The sequence below is a fragment of the Oryzias melastigma genome, linkage group LG5 (genome assembly GCF_002922805.2).
Source record: "Oryzias melastigma strain HK-1 linkage group LG5, ASM292280v2, whole genome shotgun sequence".
In the NCBI taxonomy this organism is placed as follows: Eukaryota; Metazoa; Chordata; class Actinopteri; order Beloniformes; family Adrianichthyidae; genus Oryzias; species Oryzias melastigma.
Window position 1 is genome coordinate 26,797,548 of NC_050516.1, and position 17,998 is coordinate 26,815,545.

Here is a 17,998-nt window from a genome sequence, read left to right on the forward strand (position 1 = left end):
GTATCGTATCGTGAGGTACCCAGTGATTCCCAGCCCTAGTTTCCTTTGGTGGAGGCAGTTTGTAAACACAGCAAAGGAGCATGAATCAGATTTGTTGCTTAGGGCAGCTCCATCACAGGGTGTGCTATAAAAGAAAAAAGGCCCATCTTTGTTTGTGTTTATGTGTGATGGACTGTTGGAATGTGCTTGCGTGAGCGGAGGAGATGAGGAACATTTTCATCTGTTGTAAGTGAGCTAAACATCTCTAGCAGGGCAATTAAAAGCTACACAAACTCAGTCTTAAAAGCAGGCAGAGGGCTTGGAAAAAAAAGGGGAGAAACATTAACCAAGAGACACACAACATGTGTTAGTCGGTGGTAAACATGCAGAAGGAGACAAAACAGAGGCAAACAGTGAGAAGCTCCACGGATGCAGGTGTGGAATGCAACACTGCAGCTCCTGTAAACCTAAAAGGGTCGAGCTGTGGTGCTACTTTGGTGAGGGTGGTTTTTTTCAATGCATTCCTATACCAAGGTCAGGGCTGCAAACCTAAGGAGTACAAGCTGACAGGAGAAAAAGGCTTTTCATTGAAATAGGTTGCTGCTGCATGATTGTAAAGAGGAAAGCAGGAGCCATGGCAACCTCAACATAGTGGTTTGGACTTCTTAACCTTAGATTTTATTTATGGTAGCAATAAAATGTATTTATATTCCTCTCACTAATCTAATGTGAAGTTTAAATTTGAATGTCTTGATCAAAATAATTTAAACCTAAGAATTCAATAAGCTGTGGTTAATTCAGATGAAAAGCATCTTTTTGTTGTTTTTAACACATTTTTGTGACATTTTTCTCATGAGGGAGGATAAATATAGAGAAAATTAAGCTTAAAATTGCAATTCTGAGTATTTTTATTCCAATTGTTGTGAATCAGCTCTCATCCACTCCATTGTGATTCATCCACTTACACACAAATAGATCCATGTACGTCTTGTTTTTTTTTCTTTTTTTGTCTGAGCTGGTATCACAAAACTGTACATCTGGATAGCTCCTATTTTGCTCGCCATTTTTGTTGCACTGAAAATGTTTGGTTGGGGTAGTGAGGGGCTGTAAGCTAGCAAGAGGGTAAAAACAATGAGTTGATGGGAAATGCGGGAAGGCTCACTCCTCGTTACAACTCAGAGGTGAATATCTAATGTACTCCTGCCATTTTGCAGAAACTGTGTCCTAAAAAACAACACAGGGTTTTTGGATTTAGTCTAAAAACGATACAATCATAATTAAAAAACCACTGGGAACACTTTTAAAATAGATCAAAAGATGACCCGAGTGGTACTTTAACATGTTAAAATAGGCTTTAATGTTTTTTTTGTTTTTTTTAATTGGATCTCATTAGATACTTCAAACCATTTGGCCTTAAATGATGCAAGTAACCAAACAACTTAAGCCATTTGACATTGAAGCAGCAATTTCTCCATTGTGGAAAGCACACATCACTTAGTTAGAATTAGGGTAACCAAGGAGACGGCTCTACAAGATGAGGCCAAGCTCGCCTCGAGGAATGGAAATGGAAAAATTTATAGTGGATCCACACATTTGGAAAGAGAAATATTTAAAAACGAGAAAAAAAAAGGTTTCTGTTTATCTGGGACATTTACTATATTTAAGAGATAATGAAATGTTCATTTCATATGACTACAAATAAATGTTAGTAATTCTTTAAGGAAATTTAATTTTTTAGTAGAATTATTCATTAATTTTCCTCATTTTATTTTTAAATAGCTAGCTAGCTATCTAGCTATTATTTATAGCTGTGAAGATATTATATATAGCTAGATTGACAGCTGTTATCTATAGCTATGAAAATATTATTTATAGTTAGATAACTAGCTATTATTTTTAGCTATGAAGATACTGTATTATATATAGCTAGATTGATAGCTATTATTGATAGCTAGCTATTATTTATAACTTTGAAGATATTATATTTAGCTAGATAGCTAGCTTTTGTTGATAGCTAGATAGTTTGCTAGATAGTTATAAATAATACCTACATATAGTTAAAAATAATAGCTATTGAGCTATTATTAATAGCTCGATAGCTAGCTACCTGTCTAGATAGATAGATATAATCCCAAGGGAAATTCACAATTAAAGCAACCTAAAAAGACTTTTAGAAGTCTTCTGTGATCTTTTGAAAATGTGAATTACTTAAACAGACTTGTCTTAAAGATTGCCGCAATAGTTATTGACATTTTGCTATATTATTTTATTTTATTTTGAGGTATTTAGAAAGCTAATGAATCATTCACTTTTGAATTTTGGCAGTTTCTTTCCCTTTACAGTAACTTTGCTGATTTTTGGTATTCAAACCCTTCGACACAGTTTAGTTTTGTTAAAATAATGAACAGGAAGTCCACCACCAACACACACTGGAAAGCTTCATGTGAACAGACGCGTGCAGACAGACGAACACACCTGACAGACTAAAAGAGACAAACTCTACAATTTAAAAATATATATATTTTCCATCTACTGAAAAAAGAAGACAACCATTTCTTTTTCAAAGAGTAGTTTGAGACAGAAATAGAGGAAAATGAAATAAAGCCAAAAACTAATGACGTAAATAATAATACAATTGGATTCATTTGAGTTAACATCCAATTGTAAATGGTTGTCCTATTATGACATGTAACACCGTCTAAAAGAAGTATTGAGACAAAACAGAGAGGAGATAGACACTGCAGACCCACTCCAGTCCAAACAACACGTCACGCCTACAAACCTAAGTAGCTATTACGAGCTACGTCCTCAAAAGGTGCGGGGCGCTTGGAGGGCTCCAGACTTTTGTACAGCACATCTTCAACGGGGCTAGCCATGAACAAGAGCCCTACGGCCCAAACAAACGCAAGAGGGGAAACACGAGGAGTGTGGGTGGAGGGGGGTGATGAGGTGGTGAATGGTGAGGGGAAGGAAAAAAAGGGAGGGGGGGGGTGCAGGTGAGACAGCTTGTGATTGGTTGATGCTTTGCTTTTGTGGGGCGACAGGGGTTTACCCTGCAGAGCCACGGGGGGTACCTGGTGGAGGGAGGGATGACGGGTTGGGCTCAGACTGCACACGCCTCTAAAGTTCTGACGGGTCTGTCAGATGTCCAGTCTCAGACGGGGAGGGGGCTGGACTGGAATGAGGATTCCAGAATTTGTGTCACGCCACAATTAGCTCCAGGCGTTTTTTGTGTAGCCCTTTTCCCCACTGTGAGAAAGTGTTCTTTAAAATAAGCCAGAGTCGTATTATGAGTCATACGCTGACGGGCTCCGCCAGAAATAATCTTAACGGGATGACTAAAACAAGTCCCCCAGTCAGAGACAGTCAAGTTGCCGCTGTGTCTGCGGTAAAGTTATCCACGTTGGGGGTGTGGTCTGAGCCCTGATGTCATCCTCCTCCTCCGGCCCTCTCTTTCCCTCCTGTGCACGGGCAGCAGTGAGCAGGGAGGGCAACTCCTACCCAAATAACTGTGAGAGGGCACAGGGATGAGCTGGGCGTTCAGCTCTTTTTGATCTGCCACCTCATACGGGCCGTCGTCATAGAGACCGAGGTCCAGCAGGGTCTGGTTTAGGAGCTCGACCCGCATCTCACCTGGAAGGGAAATGGGTGACGGCACAGCAAGGCAACAGGACACACGTTCACTATAACGCAGATATGAACACAGCGGAATTCACTCTTTCTCTGCTTGAAAACACAGTGGGTTTTGGTACTCAAATAATTTAAAAAACTTTAAAAATAACAGTCTTTATCTCAATTTGCTTCTTTCTAAAATATGTTTTGTGAACTGTTAAGAACAGAGAATCTGTGGCATTAAAAGACATTTAAAAGCTTTATATTTCATTTAAAAGTTGTTTGGTAAAAACACATAGTTTGATTTTTTTTGCTTGTTAAGTTGATATAAATTAATAATCAGATTATAGACTTGAAATCTTCTTGCTTTCTATTAAACATCCAGATGTTCTGGACAGAATTAATTAAATATAAACTTTTTCATGCTTTAGACCTTCAAAAAAATAACATTTTTTTTTTACTTTCCTGCTCCAAGATTAAGATAAATTATTATTTTTTTTGGTATAATATATTTATTACAAAAACAACTATGGTAACAAGTTGACTCCAAAGATCTGTGGAAACAGCAAGGCAGGAAAAAACACACATTTGGAGGATGCAGGACAAATGATAAATGTTTATCAAGTTAGAAAATAATGTTTTATCTAAATAATAAAATAAAACAGTTACGTTTAAGTGTCTTTTTTAGTTTTTTCCCTTGAACCCCTTCACAGAAAAACAAACAAATAAACACAGAGTTTCTGGGTTTCTCTCCTCTGTAAACCTGCAACAAACATTACCTTTCCAGTTGTACGTCCCCGGAGCCCCAAACAGAATAAAGTTGTTGTCTGGAGTGAAACTGGCAGACAGGCCCTGCTGACAGAAGCCAAACTGCTCGTGTCCCTGAGTCCGACCCTCACAGAACTTCCAGTCTCCTCCGTCCTGGTTGTCTCGCTCCGTCAGGTCTTCACTCAGGACGTAGCAGCGTCCGATGGGATCCCGGGTCTCTAACGCCTCCCCCACACGTTGTCTCAACTCGTACAGGTGAGCACAAGTCTGATGGAGAAAAGCTGTGAAGAACTTTGCTTTGTGTTTTAAGAAAACAGCATCTTCATTTGGGCTGGGTGATACTGAGCATTTGGGTATCAATCCGATACCGATATCGATACCAATACTAATATTTATCATAAATGTTGCGGATGTGACATGAAACTTAAAATCTCAGTTGGTTTTAATTGCCGTGAATTTTTTTTTGTAAGTTTCCCTTATTTTAATCACTTGATAAACATAAAAACAGAATTAGGACAATATCTCCAATCAAATGGAAAATAGTTGTAGTACATTGTTACTCACCACCACCTTGCCTCCTATTCCTTGACTCTTGACTGTAACTCCGAGCCATTGGTTGTCTTTGCTTTCTCTGTCCAAACTCACTGAGAGAAAATACAAGAAAAAACATAAAAAACAATAGTTTGTATTAATTAGCAAAACAAAAAAAATACAATATTTCAGCAACATAATGTTAAAAATTTGTTTTTACTATAATATGCAGTATCTGTAAGTGTCATTTTAGTGAGGCATTAGTTGTAATTGTTTTCATATAAAAGCGTAAAACTGATGATTTCCTTGGTGTAAAAGTCAGAAAATGATAATTAATTATTTATGTCAGAATGGAAGTGTATCAGATGACCCAAGGAGGCGCACATTGAGGGTAAGATAAAAGATGTCTAGTGAAGTTTAGGTGGTCTGATACTGCCAAATGCACACTGTCTGTAGGAAACAGCCTTCGTGGAGAAGACAGAACACCAGAGAATCCGTGTAAAGACTAGTGCAGGGTCATGTACATGAAATCCAGTCCAGAAACGGCAAGCCGAGATGGCAAAAAAAAAGGCCCTAAAACGTGACAGTTGATGTCAAAAAACTAAAATCAATTTACTAGATTAATAAAACATCAGAAAATTGGGAGCAAAATGTTTGGAAGAAGGATCTCTCCCTGATTGCTTGAGTTCAATACAATACCAATAATCAACCATTTATGAAATAGAATGAACGCATTTCCCATCAGAAAAGACAAGGAAACTGTAAATGTTCTTGAAAACTTTATTTATTTATTTTTTTTCTGGGAACAAACTTTTCCTCTGATGGTTTCATTGCTATAGCATTGACTTAAACTCACCGTCTCCATCGATATTGACTCTCTCGCAGTCGTACTCCTCTGGTGTGATTGGACACTTGAACAGCGCTCCGGGTCGGCTGCCCCGCAACAAGCCCCGCCCCGCTGCCTGTGGTGCACCAACCAGAATCCTAAAGGAGAAAGCAGCGGCATGTAATTGCTGTATCAGATGTCAAAGACTTCTTACGTAGTGATTCAAAATAATCAATTGTTTATTTTAGCAAGAAATTATCAAATCTATAAATTCATTTCATGAAGCAAATTGATTTATTTTTTTAGCCATAAAATGACGTTTCTGTTAGTTTTATTTTTACACTAAGAACGTTATTGTTTCTTTCAAATTCCTAATGATGTGAAGACTGTTTTTCATCCCCACAAAATGTATTGAATTCTGTAAAGAAATATTTGAAAAATAATAATAAAATCACAATTTGAATTTTAAATCTGAATTAAATCCATTCAGTATTTGATGCATTTCTTTTCACCTTTCAAACTAAACTCATCTGAATCACTTTACTGTAAACATGTGCAGCTAAATTAAAACTTCAATTCTTCTAGACAAAGCATGTTTGCCTATAATCATTTATGTTCTTTGACTGATAGTAGCTCTGACAAGTCCAAGTGGGATACCTTACACACATCATGCACGTCTATCACCAGTCAGCCTTTACAGTCAAGCCAAGGAAATGTTTTATTCTCAGTGAGGGGGTTGCTGATATTTTGGGGCCAGTGTCACTGGCCTCTGCCATATTAGGAGTGGCTCATTCAGGCTGGGATGCTATTTAAAAACCGAGTGTTGAGCAGCATTCCACCAGGCAAGTCCAGGGCACGTGCAATGGAGAGAAACGAGCAGGAAATGGAAACAGGGGGGAGGAAAAGTGTAAAAAGTAGTGTAATATTAATAAAATTGAATAACTACAATGTTTTGACTCAGTTTTGCAATGGCTAATTTGATCAAGCTGTGGTGTTTGAGCAATATTTGCCTTCATCACAAGCAGAAAATTATATTAGTTTATAGAGTTGTATGGTAGTAAGCAAAAGTGTGCTTTAAATGGTTAAAGTTACACTTGATCATAAAAAAAGAATAGGCTCTATTGCAGCAGCAGTGATTAAAAACATGTTAATATTTGAATTTCCTGGATCAAAGATGTGTAACTACTAAAGGTATTCTGCGACCACTTATACTATTGTTACTGCGCTGCGATTCAAAACGCTATTAAAAGCTCGTATAACCTGTTATGTTTTTAGCTTAAACATAATCAAAATAAACAACTTGTGCCTTATTTTGTGCAACATATAACAGACACTTTAGTGCAAATCAGTAATACTATGTCTTTGACATGCATTGACACCAACTGAATTTGAATTCTTTGTAAAATTCAGTCTTAACAATAGTAAACATGAACAGCACTGCCACTACTTAGTGTGAAATTTGTCAGAAACAAAATGAAATCATTCAAGTAGCTGTCATGCACATTGATGCCAAAGACAGCCAATCTCTCAAAGGGCGCCCCCTATCTACCTCCAAAGGAACGTCTCACCCAAGGATGATAAAAGTAACATTTTACAGCCTCTTCAAACAAAAATAAAAGATCGATTCTTGGTGAGAACCCATCAAGAATCAACTGTAGGAGTAAATATCACAATATATCGTAATATTGATATTTTGGCACATCTCTATTTCACATATCCTTTAATTTTGACATAGATACTTGTGCCAAGTAGATCCTTGGAACTGGGAAGCTTCTGTTTACAGTCATAGTCAGTAATTGTGCGGACTGTTTTCATGCATATTTTATTTTTGAAAGGGTGTTGTTCCTACTAGATTAGCAGCAATGGAAAGCTTGTAATTTACAGTTATGTCTATTAGTCAGTAAATGATGATTTCAAGCCACAGGGCGTGACGTTTTATAAGGCGCACTCTCAATTACAGGGTCTATTTCTGCTCTCTACTCATACACAATGTGCACCACATTATAAGGCGCAAAAAAGTTAACAGAAGCAAATCAGTGACTTTTTTCCACTATTTAACAAGCCACTTTAATGATATTTTAATCAATCTTCTCCCATAAAACACCTTAAGTGTTTTATTTATTACTGCGTATTTCCATAATCAAACATGTCGGTTTCCTCTGGTTGTTGTTGGAGTCTCATTGTCAGACGGTTGTTCAGCAGCGAAAGCTCGGACAACAGTTACAGCAGATTCTGCAGTAACTTGAGATGTGGTCAACTTTATTACCGTCCACATTGTTTCCCAAGAGCACGACTTGCCAGAATCACTGACCCACCTGTGTCCCTCAAAATGTTCACAGAGTGATCATCTGTGCGCTCGCCGCTGCTGTGTCAGCGAAAAATGGTTTGACACTCGACAGTCAATTGAGTGGAAAGTTTCCAAATTTGCACAAGAACATTTTTACAGATTTTGGAACTAAATTAAATGTGCCTTATAGTGCAGAAAATACAGTACATTTTTAAAGTTTTCAAGTGATTCTTGCTCCTATGAGATCCCTTGATTTATGTTAAAAAGTTCTAGTATAATGCCATTGTATAGTTTAAGAAAAGAAAAGTTGTGGATTTCTAATAAAGAAGCAAAAAACAAATCTGAACTTAGTGGTATTGTAGACACTTAAATATTGACAAATATCGGCCACATTTGCAGCGGAAATAGTTATCGGTATCGACCGGAAAATTGATATCGATCTATCCCTACTTACAGAAAATATAAGCAATAAAAACATATAATGCTAAGATAATTCTTTACATGTTTAGAGGTATTTATAGGGACAAAACACATTGAGTTATACTTCTACAGATAATAAAAAGTAATATTGTTGGAAAAGTTGATCATTCAATTCAATAAAAAAAGCACTTTTTACCTAAAGAAATGCTTTTTGGTTTTAAAAAAAAAATCCCAATTTTATTAATGAAAGTTGTACTTTTGTTCAGTTTAAATCACAAGTTTTGTTGAAAAATTGACAAATATGTCAATATTTGATCAAACGTATGTAAAGTCAGAAATCAAATAGGAAACTTGTAAACTGATAGCAACTCAATTTAGTCACTGTGATGTTAAAACGAATCACTTACTCAGCAGGTTTTTTGCTGTCAAATAGACATTATTTGTAGAGAAAATTGAAAGTTATCAAGGATTTTTGTAATATTGGTCAAACACCACAAGTTAACAAGTTCTAACACAGGTTTACAAACTAAGAAGATTCAGACAAACCTTTCAAATCATATAAAATGTAATCTTTCCTCTGACTCAACATTCCAGCAGGCTCTGACACATTCTGGGTGAAGTTATTATTTCCGTTTTTCTACCCTGTGAGCAGGTGCGATGGTGTCAGACTGGGAGGTCCAGATAACAGCATCGTTTGAAGATTAATGCGTTGGTTCTTCTTGCCTACGTTTGTTTCTCCAAAGCTAGTAAATCACTTCTTTTGACTTGTTTTGATCATGTCTCTGATTCCTCACCGTTTTCACTAAAGAAATCATTGTACTTAAAGATAAAAATGGTGCTTTTAACATGTTCTTGTGGCATTTTCCTGAAGATTCAACACCTGCTTTCGCTTCATGATTTAATTCTGAGCATTTCTAACAAATATTATCTGAAATAATTCAGTTTTTATGAAAGCAAAATGGACAGAAAGTACTATAACAAGAATGCATTCAGCAGTCAAAGACTGACACTTTTATGGAAAAGAGTTCAACCGGCCTAAGCCCAAAGCTGACTCAGAGACGTTCTCATTACTTTGCCCTTTCATTGCAGTTGTTTCCATGCAATTGTTAAGAACTGAGTCATAGATCTTTGGGTAAATACCCGTTTGGAATGGGGTTTGAGTCATAGTGTAAGGTGAGTGGACACACGATCCAGCACACTGACGGTGGGGAAGATTTCACAGCATTGAGTGTGATGGTGCCTAAAGAAACACCAACAGGAGGCTTGATGCTTCACTCCTGAACCAGCATGCACGGATATTAGTATGTGTGTGTGGAGGGGGGTATGTGTGAGGGTGTTCTGCATTCCCAGAGTAAACACACTGATTAGATAAGGCACCTGAGAGCTGTCTGACTCAGAGGCCCTTCACATCTGAGAAACCGATTAAAACAAGTGTAAAGCTGCATTTAGGAACAGCAATGGTGTCGGCTATGCTAATGTCAAGACAATAACTTGATTAAGATTTGAATAAGACTTTAAAGTCCAACTCCAATCATCTTTTGATCTATTGTAAAAGCGTTCCCAGTTGTCTTTTAATTATAATTATCATTTTTTTAAGCAAAAACGTGCCGTTTTCTACGACATAGTTTCTGCAGAGCTGCAGGAGTTCATTAGAAAGAAATTCACCTCACAGTTGTGGGCAAAACTGTTGGTGTAGATATTTCCCATCATCCATCTGTTAACAGACTCGCCGGCTAATTTACAGACCCTCACTTTCCCAGCATAACATTACCGATGCACCAAAAATGGCGAGCAATATTGGTGCTTTGCAGTCGAGCAGTTTTAAGCCAGATACCAGCTCAGACATCACAAATACAATCCTTTTCAAACAATATTTTTATGTGCTCCTGCTGACTAGAATAAAAAACTCAGAAACACAATTTAATCTAAACTTTCTTAATTTATGTCCTCTATCATGAGAAAAATGCCAAAAGAACACGTAAAAAACACCAAAAATGCACTAAATGTAATACGTCTTTGTTGCTGGTTTGCAGGTATTATTTCCTGACTTTTCTATCTCCACTGTGCTTCAGCTCACAGTCATATTAACCCTTTAACACCGGAGTTCCAGTGTTTATGTTCTGTGATTTACTGGAATTTTTTAATTGTTAACATGATCAACGTAATTCCAGCAGATTCTGAAGGAGAATAGTTACTGTATGTTAGATTTTTTGTTTTAAAAAAATGTTCCTAGTAGTGTTTGAATTATGATTATGAAGTTTTTACCCAAAATCCCACAACTTAAATGTTATTTTTCAGCCTCTATTTCCAAAATGTCCTCTGAGGGGGCGTGGCTTCTGGAGCTGAGCAGCCCTGCCTCTGATCTCCCCCGTCTGATTATGATCGCTCTGTCTCGCTAGCGCAAATCTTCACCGCTGCTACATAAAAATGTCAAGCAATACGGATAATGTCCAGCCGTATGGATTTGATCCAGATGTCAGCTGGGACGAGGAAGTAAAGATCTTCAAGAACCGAACTTCCTCCAAAATCATGATTCTTGTTAAAGCGTTTAAGTGATTTCTTTGTTTTTCTAAATAATTCATTAAAAGTCTTTTTATTTTCTATAACCCTTTAAGTACAAGAGTGGTCCTTAAAAAGCATCTGGTAAATAAATTCCTGTTCTCCTTCATCATAAACTTTTCTAAAAATTGTTTAAAATATTGATGCTGTATTTAAATGCATGCAACAAAAGCCAGCTGGAATGTAGTTGATAAATGCAGAAAACAGGAAATGCATCATCTTGGATCTCATGATGCAAAGCTTTAAAACAGAGAACTACAAGAAAGAGAGAAAAGTCACATTTAAGCTACAAGAGGCAAAACGATACAAAGAAAAATGTTGGTTTATTAAAAGGATTAAGAAAAAAATATCAAGGTAATGGATGAGGGCAGCCTACAAAGTCACTGAGCAATCAGTCAATTTTTAATCAGGTAATTACATCAGTCAAAGTGCATTTTCACTTTACATAAAAAGGAGGATCACTCTACAGATTTTAGACAACTCTTTGTCAAATCCGCCTCTGCAAATGCAAAAACAATATTGTGTTCCCCATACTATTCAGATTTTGGGCATAAATTTGAAAGCTAAATCAAATGTTCCCACACTCAGACACTTTGATTTATGCCTCAGAATCCTCCCTCCATTCTTTATCTATGATACTAAATAAACCACTATCACACAGACTCAGCACAAGGGGATTCTGTGCAGTGACCCCCAACACTTCCATCTCTTGATTCCCTTCCCTCATCAACCCCTATTAGCCCCTATGGCTTCACACGCAGCCTCTTCCTCCCCCTTCTCTCAGGGGTCACGCTCTTGCAAAGAGACTTCCTGAGAGCATCGGATGTGTAACCGCAGTTCAAGCCAGAACTCATTTTATAAATCCTACAGGATTGGCAACAAAAAAATTAATTATACTCCCAGGCCAGTAAAATGGATCTTGGCGGCGTCTGTGTTTGCTGCAGCTGGATCACATGCTCTTCTTAGTGTTGACCAAGCTCCCTTGTTATTAGGATCTTTTTTTAAGCTAAAACTCCAGCAGCACTTTTAGCCTAAAATAAGGCTGTTCTTTTGTTGTTTTTAAAGAAATTAGTTTGCAAAAGTTCCATTGATAAATGGAAGCAACCTAAAACACACATCCAACTCTTTAGGGAGATTGTTTGTCGTCTTATTATGCTTTAAGCTATTGCTTCTATTGCGATGAAGATATTTATCGCAATAGAAGTTTTTCTCGACTTAAAATGAGTCTATTCCAATGGACTTTTATTTTGAAGGGTGTGAAAAACACTTGCTAGTTGCGAGCTATTTCTCCTCTTTGGCGAGTAAAAGTTAGAGGGTTGGTCTCCACATATTGAGCAAATGCTTGCATCTAATTAGTTATGTTTATGAGCTCAGCCTTTGGTGAATTTCTTTAGTCATCTCCTCCACGACGCGCCACACGCCCCACCCCCGTGGTCACTTCACCTCTGTAGCGTTTAGTTAAATATTTAGAAGCATCTAGGAAATGTTTTTTAAGTAACCATTTGTGGTCTAAAACACCGTTTTGGTTCATAATTTTTTCTTCTTCTGGGTTGAGGTGTAATGCTATAGCGCGATCGCCACCTAGTGGTCAAACGTTTCAGATTGTAAACATTGTAAACATTGTTCTGCTTCTCCTAGAAGGCTGAAACGCCTTCTAGGAGAAGCAGAACAATGTTTACAATTTTAATGATCTTAGCATTTTTGTTAGAACTTCTCCTTCTGAGAAACCATGTAACACTGTATGCTTTTCTCAATCTCATTATTTCACTAATACATTTTACAGTATGTGAACTGTATCAGATTTATATAAATACATTCAAATCTAAACAAATGTGTATAAATGTGTAAACTCAAACGCTATTGTGAATTGAATCGAATTGTTTCTGGAAATTATAATCGATATCCAGCCCTACCGCTGTTGCGAGGCACTAATACTATCATGCTAATGCTAATGTAAACATGGACCGGTTTTACATCGGACAGTATTCTCATGGACCGGTCTTTAAGACATTACAGATAAATACAAGATTAATTCATAGGGCGTTAATTTCCAAATAATAACAAAATTAAATCCACTGAGTTTTAGCAGCATCTTTGTAGCATTACAGAGATGGTGTTACACCAAAAACTGTGACCTGTCAGATGTTGTACTTAATACTTTGCTCCTTAAAGGTGCAGTTTTAATGTTAGTGATTATATGATAACAAAAATCTAAAACATTATACTGTTTTCAGGTTGGTTTTTGTTATAATTTAATATAAAAAGTGACCACCTGGAGGTAGAATTAGGATATCTCTCGTAAACTTGTTTTCACAGCATCTTTGAATTTGAGTTTACGGTTGGATGGCAATAAAGACATGCTCATACCATTTATAAATTAATAACAGTTATATCTTAGCTATTTCTGTGTAAAATAGTTGTATAATTTGGCTGGTAAATAAATATGTTTGACTGCTAGATTTCTTTTTTCTTAGTTATCTGAAAAAGAAAAAAAAAACAGTCGCATCATCTTCCTTCAGTGCATCTGATACATTTAAATTGTGATAGGAAATAAATATTTAAATCGAAATAACCTACTGTTGATTACACATTTGTGTTATGACCCATTCAAATTTGACAAATATAATTACTTGGATTATATCGTGAAATATATTGTTAATGCACAATATGGAAAAAGCTGTATCGTGACATAAAAACATCCATATCGCTCAGCACTACTTTAAGCGTTTTTTTTTTTATATCCGTTTAGAAAAGATTATACTGGATTTGTTAAACTAAAATTCTCCCAAGCATTATGTTTAAAGTCATGTGTTTTTCATGCCAAGGATTAAACCCAACCCTTCCTTGGAATGTCCCATCTTTATATATTTAGAGAATAAAAAAACGTCTAAATCGTGCTCCCACCCTTTAACATCTGTCCATTATACAGCAGTGGGAGGCTGCTCCATTCTGGACAGCAGACAGAGTCCACATGGGGCCAAAAGGCTCTTTAAGCCTTCTGTTGTTGTCCTGAAGCCTGACTGTGAACTCTGACCCAAACACACACACATAGCGGGGGGAAAGCATGTGTAAGAGCGACATTAATAGAAGCACAAACACACACACACACACGGCTCAAATATTTATTCACAAACAGACGTGAAGATTCGCAGCAAACAAGTGGCTGAGCAACAACTGTGTCAACTCTGGATCAGGCTATAATCCTAAACCTTAAACTTTATTTATTTATTTTTAATTAAAAAGTGTCCCACTTCACACCGACTTTCCGGTTTTAGGAGCTCTGTTGAGAAAACAACAGCTGAGAATGAGGTGACCGAGCTGTGAATCACCGGATTTTGAAGATCTCACGACTCTGGGCTGTAGTTGGGCAACTCGAGGCAAAGTGTAAAAAGAAACAGCTGTCAGTCTGAGATTCATGATGTGGTTCAATTCCCCACTGATGTGACTCAACTACTTAATGCCCAACTGGAACATGAGCAGAGGGTTCATCATAGTAATACTATTCTAAAATACAAGGCAGAAGCATGCAGACATGGTACTCTCTACTGTAAGAACAATACTAGCATCTTAAGATATCCAGCAGCTCCAATAATCAATCAGGCATCATCTATGATCAGATGGACTAATGAATGGCCTTTGGGTCTAAAGAGGAAGGGAGTCACATTCCCACCACCATTTCCTTTATCTCTCCTCATCTGTTTTCCTGTATTTCCTGCTCACTATAAAGTTTGGTAGATATCTTTAGTAATCCACCACATCTGACAGCAGCAAACCCTGAGATTTAAATATTTGTGACTTCTTGGTAACTAGACAACAGGATGTGCATGCATTAGAATGGCATGAGGCACCCATGCACCACCGCCCCACCACCGCCATGAGCAGGTTTCAAGATTGGAGTCAAACTGAGGCCATCTGTCTGGCTAATGAAGCTTGGCTGAAGCTGGATCATGCAGCAGGACAATAGTTTAAGCACAACAACAAAGAAGAATTCAAACAGCTTATTTTGGTGTAATGGTTTCTTAAAAGTCCAAACATTAATCCAATTTCAATTCGGGTCTGGGTCTAGAAGAAAGCTGAGGATTCACAAAAGTCTGTAAACACTGATGATCTGTACTAGACTGTAAATGTATGCATAATAATCAGAGATGCAACGATTCCCAACGACTTGGTTCAATCTTTGATTTTCTGGTCATGGTTTGTATTTGGGTTCGATCGATATATGACTTGTTTACTACAAAACAGCATCAAATAACAATAAAATTTCAGAAAAAAATTAATTTAATAATATCCACATCAGCTCTGAGGTTCCAATCTCTAGTCTCAGTTACTTCACCTCTCCTCTATTCTTTATGATTTAATATATTTAGTTTTCTGTGCTTCTGTTTGGTGCAGTGTGATTCACGTGTTGTCCCTCAGATTCCAGGTGGATCCCCGTGCTCTTGTGGAAGTGCACCTCGCCCCCACCCATCCCTTAGTCCTATCAAGCTGAACTCTATTCAAATACGTAGTTGTAGAGTTAGATAAGCCAATTCTTCTTTTAATAGTCCTGGTAAATCGCTTGTCCATCTTGGGAGAGGATCTCTCCTTCATGTGGGCATCCCTGAGGTTTCTTCTTTTTTCTTGGAATGAGGTTTTTATGAGTTTTTCCTTACCGGGAAGGAGATTCTAATGGCAGGGATAATTAGTTTTTTTTTGTTTTGTTTCTTTTCTTTACCAGTTTTATTTAGTCTGTTTAGTTTAGCAATCAGCTACTGTTTATATTTTATGACCGACCTTCTGCTTTGATAAATTACTGGTATGAAGCCTGTTGAGGCAATTTTTTTTTGTAAAATTGGGCTATATAAATACAATTGAAATGAACTGAATTAATAAGAAAGTTACAATGAAAAAAAAACTTTTTGGTTATTTTATATTAAGCAGGTATAATGCAATAAAAAATGCATAGTAGAGATATATATATATATATATATATATATATATATAAAACTTTTGTCTTACATTTTTTTTCTCTTAAGCAATGCCTTCAAAATAAATGTTTCACTGATAATAAAGTATAGATATAATAGGACCGGTAGATCCAGGACTTGTAAATGAAAATTGACTGAATTGATTAATTTAGTGGTATAATACACCTTGGTTATACTGTATCTTGCTTAAAGTCCCTCTCCAGCTATATTTTTTTTCAATCGTAAAATCGTTCCCAGTGGTCTTTAATTATTATTATGCTGTTTATAGTCAAAATCAAAAAAAGCCTGTGTCAATTTTTAAGACACATTTTCAGCAGATGAGCATCTCGGAATTGTCAGTGCGGAAGATATCAGCCCCTTGTTTACGTTTTCTCCTGCTAGCTTAAAAGACATCACAAAAAAGTGTAGCAAAAAAATAAAAAACCTGAGTAATATCAGAGCTATCCAACCCTAAAGTTTTTAACCAAATGCCAGCTAAGAGGAGGAAAATGAAGACATTAATTTGTCTGCAAGTGGATGTTTCAGAATTGGAGCTGAGCAAGGAGAGTTTGGCCCCCTATGGCAGTTGATGCGTCAAAAAACCCTTAGCTTTTCCAACCACGGGTTTTTGTCTGATCCAAGAATCAAGAATTTGAATCTTAAATTCTTTCATAAATGACAAAAGCATTACGAGAACATGCTAAAAACACCAAAAACAGGATTTCATTGGAATAGCTCTTTAATCATTGATACTTTTATTGTTGTTTACATATTGTTGTTTCACTTTTAATGAACTGCACTTTTCATTCAAGTGGCACCTGTCAGTTATTTTGGTTTGGACAAATAATTTCTAAAATAGTGTTAAAAATCATGTTTTCCCTGCAAAATAAAACAAGAAAATGTAGGCAAATACAGATGTAGAAATTCAACTGTAAACTATTTACGGTGGTTGCAAAAGATTTTTTTTTAATAATGTGTAAAACTTCTAGTCAAAGACATGCTAATAAAATTACACCATATGATTGATTGGATGGAAAAAGAACAAAAAAAGATGATAAAGCTGGATTTTTCTATCTTTAATAAACAAAAATAGCATCTTGTTCCCCTTACATGTAATTTCCTGTTTTCATCTGCTTTTCTGCCACTGCCTGATTGATTTAATTTCCTGTACTTCATTGTCAATTGTACAAAATCTATGCAAACACACATGAACACACGTTTTTATTAGAAAGGGTAGCAATGATTTATTCATCCCTGCAGTCTCTATTCCCATTAGATCCTCTGCACCTCCCCCACATGAAGATCATACGACATTCACAACCAATGCTGATTTCAGTTCAATTTATATTTGAACATTTTTTAAACTAATCATAACCACATTTTTAACTAGATTTATTACTACAGTCCACCATAATCACCTTAATTACTGTCAAACTTTCTGTGATTTCAAGATTTACATTTTTAAATTCGACTTCTGTCCCTTTAGATCTGCCAAACTGTTTTTTATGCACTTACTTGCATCAGATCTAAGTTTTATGTTTCCTCTGAATCTGCAGATTGCCCTGTGCTTTTAGCAAACACGTGGTCTGCAAAGCAATATTCTGAAAGCTCTCATCTCGGCAGCCCTGCTTCCCACCGAGCTTTTGTCCAGGCCGGGGCAGCACTGTGGAAGAATGGAGGAATGCTAAATAGATAGAGAATGGAGGGAGCCAAGAAAAGCATTAACCGTGGGTGCACATGGGATGGCAGACTGTAAGGCCCAGCTCCGTACCCTCAGCTCTCTCTGATTGGTCTAATAAATAAGCAGCACGACTATTCTTCTCTTTATGAGTCCCTCACATGAATGGGCTTTGGTAGATTTGAATGGACAGTTACTATGAGACCAACTAAAGAAAAAACACGAGGTGGAAAAGGGGGGGCAGGTTCAGTCTAAAGTCTAAGGCTGGGGGTGAAAAAGTAGCTTCTAGTAAGAGTATTATCATGCTAATTGGCTCAAAGAGTTTGTCTTCTTGTTAATGAAAATAAATGAGAGTTGTGAGTTGTGCTTATGTGGCAGCAAGATGAGGAAAG

General features: G+C 36.8%; 1 protein-coding gene across 4 annotated transcripts in view; it reads right to left on the minus strand.

Annotated features, from left to right (window-relative positions):
- Nucleotides 1-17,998, minus strand: part of itga7 (integrin, alpha 7) — a 41,831-nt gene that overhangs the window by 15,777 nt on the left and 8,056 nt on the right. For 2 of the 4 annotated variants that reach the window (XR_002919023.2, XM_024270206.2), the window contains exons 2-5: nt 5,747-5,874; nt 4,924-5,003; nt 4,371-4,626; nt 3,481-3,612 (exon numbers count right to left, since the gene is read on the minus strand). Coding sequence is in view for 3 of the 4 variants with exons in the window: in XM_024270206.2 (XP_024125974.1) it covers nt 3,481-3,612; nt 4,371-4,626; nt 4,924-5,003; nt 5,747-5,874 (596 nt within the window). In the remaining variant the exon portion in view is untranslated. Of the gene's footprint in view, nt 1-2,761; nt 2,867-3,480; nt 3,613-4,370; nt 4,627-4,923; nt 5,004-5,746; nt 5,875-17,998 lie in introns of all 4 variants that reach the window. The other 2 variants (XM_024270208.2, XM_024270209.2) reach the window with 2 other exon arrangements.